This window comes from Monodelphis domestica, chromosome 6, assembly GCF_027887165.1.
Source record: "Monodelphis domestica isolate mMonDom1 chromosome 6, mMonDom1.pri, whole genome shotgun sequence".
NCBI lineage: Eukaryota > Metazoa > Chordata > Mammalia > Didelphimorphia > Didelphidae > Monodelphis > Monodelphis domestica.
This window is the reverse complement of record NC_077232.1, coordinates 18,408,774-18,416,733: the sequence shown is the minus strand read 5'-3', so window position 1 is coordinate 18,416,733 and position 7,960 is coordinate 18,408,774. Positions and strand designations below refer to the sequence as shown.

Genomic DNA, 7,960 nt, shown 5'->3' with positions numbered 1-7,960 from the left:
GGGTCCACATCCCACAGTCCTAATTATAAACAAATTTCTCTTCCTTATGTTCTGTTAGGAAATGAGAATGCTTGTGCGTCTTTTTGGCTTCTCATTACTCATCTAGTAATAACTATAGTCATGTTCTGTCATCTGAAGTGTTCATATTTCTCTCTGTGGAATAAAAATATACATAGCCCCCAAGACAGCAAATAAGTTCATGGGATAGTCCTCCCTGAATCTATTGACCTTAATGATTATGTTAGAAAATGTTCCTACATTGAACATTTGTAATTTTTCTCTGTTTTCATTTTAATCAATTTGGGTGTGATACTGTATCAGAATTGTTTTGGTCTATATTTCTCTAATGAAATGATTTAGACAATTTTTAAATAATTCTATATATTACTTTGATTTCTTCATCCAAAAATTGTTTGTTTATATCTTTTGTACTTTTATCAATTGAAAGATGGCTATTTTTCTGGTGGAAATGAATTGGAAATTAAGGGGATATTCTTCAATTGTTTTGAAAAATTTGATTTGCAAAAATTTGAAAATTGCACATTTGAAAAACTTTCAGATTCACTCTTGGCAATAGTAATTGTAACTTTCCTGTACAGTAAAGCCTATTATGTTTTTCAATAGAATCATGGGACTACATTCTGTGTTGTATTAACAAATAAAAAGTAATATTAAATAATTGAATGATAAAAAAAGCATTTATTAAGTGCCTACTATGTGGAAACAACTGTGACAAATTCTGAGGTTACACATTGAGAAAAAAAAACTGTCCCCTACACTCAAGTGCTAAGATTGAATCAAGAAAATGACATTGGACTTTTCAGATGCAAATGTCATATAATGGACTAGACTGCTTTAATTGAGCACATGATGACACATATTCCTTAGTGTTATTTCCATTTATATTAATAATTTTTTATTTCATTAATAAAATACATATATATTTCTAATGGTCAACCATTTTAAGTGGTCAATATTTTGGTGGCAAGAATATTTTTTAATCAGGTCTTCAGTAGAACTGGTTACAGAAAAGGTAGTGAGTACAGAATCTGGATAAAGAGTTACCAGATTACATCTCCAGAAGAGCTACTCCCCCTGGATAATGGCTTCAAGGAATGTGTTGAAAGCAGGGTAGATAGCCTCAGAGTTTCCACTATTCCCATGTTCCTTAGTGCCTTTGAGTAGTAATTAATTAGTGATTGGTCCTTGTAGCGAGGGAAATAGTTTCTCATTCTCCCAGATAGTACTCATTTCCCAGGGATGTTGTGAGAATCAAATGAGTTAATGTTTATAAAGAACACAGCACAGTGCCTGGCACAAAGTAGGTGCCATGTAAATATAAGTTGTTCTTCTTATTATTTTTTAATAATAGTTGGTAGTTCTTTTTTCCACATGAGTTTCTTTCTGCAATTATGGATGGCAAATAATAGCCATCTCCAAGAGTTTCTTAGATTTTATGCTATTGAAGATGGTGATGATGGTGGTTTGATCCATCTGCTATCTACTGCTTTCTCTATCTTCATTAAGTGGCCTTATTGCTTCAGCTAGGCTAACATCCTGTCTTAATAGTGGCAAATGGTCAGGGAATTTGTTTTGATGGTGGATAATATGTATCTTAACTTCAAGAATTTGCTCACAAATATTGACTGCAGAACCTAAGGTCATAATGTGGGAATAATTCTTATGTTCCTCCAAATATGGGTCTCCAGCTCATATAAAATAATTGAAATTGACAAATAGTGGAAATCCTTTATTTCTTCCCATAGAAAAAAATCAAAATATATTAAAGAAAAATTCACAGTAATCCCTATTCAGACATGGAAACCTGTGAAGCACCTAAAGAACCTATTAGTTAAAATTGAATTTCCATAGAGGTTGGCATCAGGATGCTACACTGATATTACAATGAAAGACCTCTCTCTCCCTTATTATCTTTCAAATTTCTTTCCAGGCATAAAGGATGAATTTGTAATTCGTATTCATTACTAAATGTTAGCCTTACTGTAGGAGTGTTCTGGATCCAGCTTTTACTGGCTCACAAAGAGATGATTAGATTTTGTATGAGTATAAAAAAGTGTAGAAATCAGTAAATGCTACAAGTCAAGAAATAATTGTTTTGTTGATAAAACTTTGCATAGCATTAGAAAACATATTAATGAGGCCTAATTTTTAAACTGTTGTCATATACTTTTTTCTGAAGAGCTTGTTATTAAGCATTTAGAATCAAACCCTGTAGTTGAGGGGGGTAATATTACACTTTCCAAACAACTTAGTGACTTTGCTCTGCAAGTACTATACCATTCAAAAGTTAAGTAGCTTCTCATCCTCCTTTAAAAGGATAATGGCTACAATTTCTATATCATGACTATGTGTATCCTTGTTTAGTGGCATCTAGGTGTATAAATCTGGGTGTGTGAACACATATACCATTCATTCCATAAAACAATATTATGAATCACACTTAGGGCCCTTTAAACATATGGAAACTGAGGCTTAGATTTTAAGTGATTTGATTAAAGTTATTGTACTTCAGTCATTTTTTGTTTCTAATCAATACTTCAGGAACTCATGAGAAATTTTCTTGGCAAAGATAATGGAGTGGTTTGGTATCTCCTTCTCTAACTGTATCTTGTGACAAGGAAATCACTTTAAAAGACTGATATATATTAATTTAAGGTCGCCAAGGAATTCAGCTATGTAATTCCTTAATGAAAACTCAAGTCAGCAGTCAACCTTTTATGGAGTTTAATTACAAACAGGAGGAAGAAAAGTATTAGAGAGAGAGAGAGAGAGAGAGAGAGAAAGGGAGAGAAGGGAATAGGGCTTGAATACCCCCTCTGTTTAGGCTGGGCCAAAAGGCCCAAGCCCTTAGATAGCTGAGGCAAAGGAAAGAGATCAGTCCCTATCACTCACATGACCAAAATGGAGAAACAGTCTCAGGGGCCTCCACCTCCAGCTTCCTTCAGAGCAAGCTTCTCAGAGCACAACTTCTCAGAGCAAAAACTCTCCAACCACCCCTCAGTCCTGAGACCCCGCTATCTTTAAGGAAACCATCCAAGTTCCCTCCCCTCAGCTCTCACATCTACCAATCACTGTCCATGTCTTCCCTGTGCCCTTGGTGGCTCTAGCTTAACCCAGGACTGCCCAGAGGTCTGTGGCTTTGCACATGTCTGTTGAAGGTCATATTCTCAAATAATTAAATCTTGATCCCTTGCTGCAGCCCTTCCTAAATCTTGTTACCTGAGCAGGGTGGAGATTGGAAGTTCCAAGACCTGGTTCTGTCATTCTAAGTATCTCTATTGTATCAATTCTAAAATCAATCATGACTCAAAGAACTTCCTGTTCTATGCTTAAGCATAGGTCAAAGCCCTTTCCATTGTTCAGCAAAAGGTTTCTGTCCTAAAGTAATCTTAAGTAGGGAGGAGAAGGAACCTCCCATGCCAGTGGGGTTCACATTCCAATAGACTATCAGTAAGAAATTTTCCAAATATGAAATTTCCCAATGGTGAAATTTCCAACATTTATAAGTCTAAGAAATTTTAAGGTTTACAATCTTCAGAAGAAGATGCTGATGAAATTAGGATTAAGTGGCTACCTTTGGGTCATAAAACTAGTAAGTGTCTGTGGCCAGATTTGAATTCAGATATTCCTGATTCTAGATCCATTGCTGTATCCCTTGTGATGCCTTGCTTCCTTAGGTTATACAGTGTGTTCTTATGGTTACTCAATATAAATGGGTCAAACACAGAATTTAAATAATATGTTCTCTATTCGAAGTGTATGACATTTGTTGCTACATGATGCTACTTCCTGGAAAATATGAATTGCATTTCTTTGTGAATAAGAAAAATGGACTTATTGGAAAATGGATCACAGAGGAAAGAAGTTGTACGTTCATTTTTTCTCCAATTAAAAAGGATGATCAAATTGAAGACGTTGTCTTCTCATAGCTTTTCTGAAAGCATTCTTAACTTCTTTGTTTCTCAGACTATAGATGAGAGGATTCAACATAGGAATAACCATGGTGTAGAATACTGATGCCATTTTGTCTGAGTCCATTGAATGGCTTGAGCTGGGTCGGAAGTATATAAAGATGATTGTCCCATAAAATATGAATACTGCTGTGAGATGGGAAGCACAGGTGGAGAAAGCTTTCTGGCGCCCATCAGCAGAACGGATCTTAAGGACAGTGATGAAGATAAACAAGTAAGAAACAAAGATAACAAGAAATGTAAAGGATGCATTTAATGATCCTAAAATAAAGATGATTGATTCAGTGATGTGAATTTCAGAGCAAGAGAGAACCAAGAGAGGGGGAATATCACAGAAAAAGTGATGGACTATATTGGACCTGCAGAAGGAAAGACTAAAAATACTTCCTATGATGATGGAGGAATACAGAAATCCCCAGATATGAGATCCACAGGCCAGATTCACATACATTTTTGGTGTCATGATAGTGGCATAATGTAGGGGTTGACACACAGCTGCATGACGATCATAGGCCATGAACGCTAAAAGAAAACCTTCAATAGCAACAAAGGCCACAAAGAAGAACAACTGGGTAGCACATCCATTATAAGAGATGACCTTGTTGCCTGTGAGGAATCCAGTCATCACCTTGGGAATAACAGTTGAGGAAAGACCAAAATCCACCAGAGACAGATTTCTGAGGAAAAAGTACATTGGGGTGTGGAGACAGGAATCATGGGAGATCAGAGCTACCATCCCCAGGTTCCCTACCAGGGTGATGAGATAGATGAGGGTGACCATTATGAACAGAGGACCCTGAAACCCTGGGGCCTCTGTTAATCCTAAAAGGATGAATGAATTCACCTCAGATCTGTTCTCCATAATGTCATTTGAGAGTGATGTCATTCTCCTGAAAGGAAAAAGAGTAACCATCAGAACTATTAACACTTCATATTGAATTACTCCAAGTCATGAAACATAGTCATAAAAATATCTTATGGTAAAGGTAAAAAGAGGGAATAAAGAGACTGAGAGCATTTAGGTAGTCATCAATGCGATTAATTCAGTTATTCCAAATTAACTCATCAAGTTTCTTATAGTGAGCACTTCATGTATTGCTCTTCACCTTTTTCTCAGAGATATTTTATTTTCCCAATTACAGGTAGTAATAATTTTCAATGTACATTTACTAAAATAAAAAGATCCAAATTGTCTTCCTCCCTTCCCCATTCTCAGAGATGGTAACCAATTTGATTTGGGATATATATATATATATATATATATATATATATATATATATATATACACATACATATGTATATATATATATTATCATGCAAAACAGATTTTGATATTATTTATTGTTTTAAAAGAAATCTCATATTAAACCCAAACTCCAAAATAAAACATTAATGTGAGTGAAAAATAGTATGTTTTGATCTATATGAACCTCTAACAGTTCTTTTTCTGGAGGTGGATAGTATTCTTTGTCATTATTACTCAGAATTTTCCCAGCTCATTATATTGCTGAGCATAGCAAAGTCTTTCAAAATTGACCATTGCACAAAATTGCTGTTACTAAATACAATAATCTGGTTGTGATAATTTTCCTCAGCCTCAGTTCATGTAGGACATTCTTGTCTTTCATGAAATCATCCTGATCACTGTTTCTTACAACTCCATAGTACCACATTGTCAACATATAACACAATTTGTTCAGCCATTCCCCAAATGATGGACAACCCTTTAATTTCCAATTCGTTGCCACCAAAAACAGAGCTGCTTTAAATATACTTTTACAAGTAGCTCCTTTCCCTTTTTGTGATATTATTTTTATACAGACCCAGTAGTCATCAAAGGGAATGTACAGTTTTATAGACCTTTGGACATAGTTACAAATTGCCCTCCTAAATGGTTGGATCAGTTCACCACTCCTCTACCAATGCATTAGAATCCCAGTTTTGCCACATCCTTTTCAACATTTATCACTTTTTCACTCTTTTGCTAATTGACACTCATTTTAAAAATTTGATTACTTTATTTTCCAATTAATTTTTATTAGTCTTATATAGGCTCTTCTTGATTATAATTTTATTGATTTATTATATGAAAAGGACACATTTATTATTTTTGCTTTTTTTGCATTTTTAGGCTCTAATATATGGTTTTCCTCCTACTTCTTTGATGGTGTGTCAAGGAAATTCATTCCCTCCCCCCTCCTGAGTAACTTGACCTGTATGCCTGGTTTGCATCCATGTACATATTGTACCTCAATAAAAGTCAAGGCCTTGGGCTTGGGGAGAGGGAGAAGTGAGAAGAGAATGAAGAAGGAAGAAGTTGGAACAGAGCAGGCAGGTGAAGGGAAAAGAGGAAAGGACTGGCAGGCCAGGCAACACATGATCAGGTTATTTAGAGGAAGGATTGTCTACCCTGTCTAATAAACTTTTTATAATATACATCTGGATAGAAATATTATTTCACTTCTTACAAAGGGTCAGGTAGGATTCTATATCAAAATAAGTATGGTTGTTACTTGCACTGAGTGAATTACAATAAGAGTAAAGTTTAAACATTGTCTGTCCTCACCCTCATATTGCCCTCCATTGTAATATCTTTGCACCTCTTTAAAGAAGATGATTTACCCCATTCCTTCACTCCCTTTTCCTCTCTTTTTGGTACTCTTTTTCACCCCTAGAATTTATGCATATCATGTCATCCTAGTCAGCTTACTTCTATATCCTTTGTCTAGGCATATTCTTTCTAACTGCTCTAGTACTGATAGAAAAAATTAAGGGTTACCGATGTATTTCCACTTAGGACTATAAACATTTTGACCTGATTGAATCTCTTAATTTGTTTCCTTTCTTGTGTTTGGGCAGGGGCTCTGATACTACTCTTGGTTTCTATTTGTTAGGAGTGCTTCAGACTACCTTGCACTGGTTCCAGGTTCCCAGCCAAGTGCCTTGTGCTAGGAATTGAGGCCTTGGCTTGGGGTTGGAAGGGGGCTCAGAGTCTTATCTGGGCCTCCACCACTCAGGCTCACAATTCACTGTCCTTTACTATGGTTTAGAGATTCATGGCAGACTTGAGCTGGGGTTTGGAACTTTAAGGGATGTGTGTGGAGTTGCACTGCTCTTAGCTTAGACAGGATTTCATGAACTCAAAGGTGACTTGGGCCCACTTTTAGAATCTTGGAACAATATATGTGTGTTGGGGGAGATTTGCTGTTGGCTTGTCACTATTCATTGGGGTAGCCTGTCTATAGGCTGTACAGCCTTTCTGTGGTCTTTGCTCCTCTCACAAGCCTGTGGCCCTGACCCTCTCTGACTACTTTTCAAGTTGTTTTCTACTGGGAAATTGCTTCACTCCATTTAGTATTGGTTTTTTTCTATTCAGTATTCATTTTGGAGTATTACATTAATATTTTTGAGAAAAGATCATGAGTTTCTCTGTTTGGATTCTTTTATCTAGGTTCTGTCCCTCAAACTACCCCCACTTTACTTTTCTTTCATTCTAGTCCCCCTTATAATACCCAAAGAGGAATTAGTCACTTCAGGAAAGGAAATTCCTTTCTCCAGTGAAAAATCATCACAACAAAGAGTTTCATGTAGGTCAGAGTTAAAGAGATAGACCTTTTCCTATGAACATACTTCACTTGTATGAAAAATAAATAAAAAAATAAAGGAGAAAATGGAAGATGAAAATGAGAAGAAAATAAACAGACTGAGTGAACTGAAGAGAGAATCACAGAAAGTTGGACAAGATTTCATTGGGAACCTGTTTAGTTCTAGAATTATTATAGCTATAAAATGTGTTCAGTGAACTGAAGTCACTAGATCTGGAGGAAGAACAGCTGCTAGTGGATAATAGTTACATAACTGTGGGAACTTTTCCCCCAAAAGACCACTAGTAGATCACTTAATAAATGTAGGATTTCTAAATTTATTTTCCTCACACAGCCTGTTCCTATTTCAATATTCTATCTAGC

At 35.8% G+C, this 7,960-nt stretch overlaps 1 protein-coding gene across 1 annotated transcript; it reads right to left on the bottom strand.

The window, feature by feature from the left end:
- Positions 1–3,909: 3,909 nt before the first annotated feature.
- LOC100026715 (olfactory receptor 5B2) lies at positions 3,910–4,907 on the bottom strand. Its single transcript, XM_016422871.2, has one exon. The coding sequence runs from the start codon at positions 4,903–4,905 to the stop codon at positions 3,910–3,912; it is 996 nt and encodes a 331-aa protein (XP_016278357.2). The 5' UTR covers positions 4,906–4,907.
- Between the last annotated feature and the right edge of the window lie 3,053 nt (positions 4,908–7,960).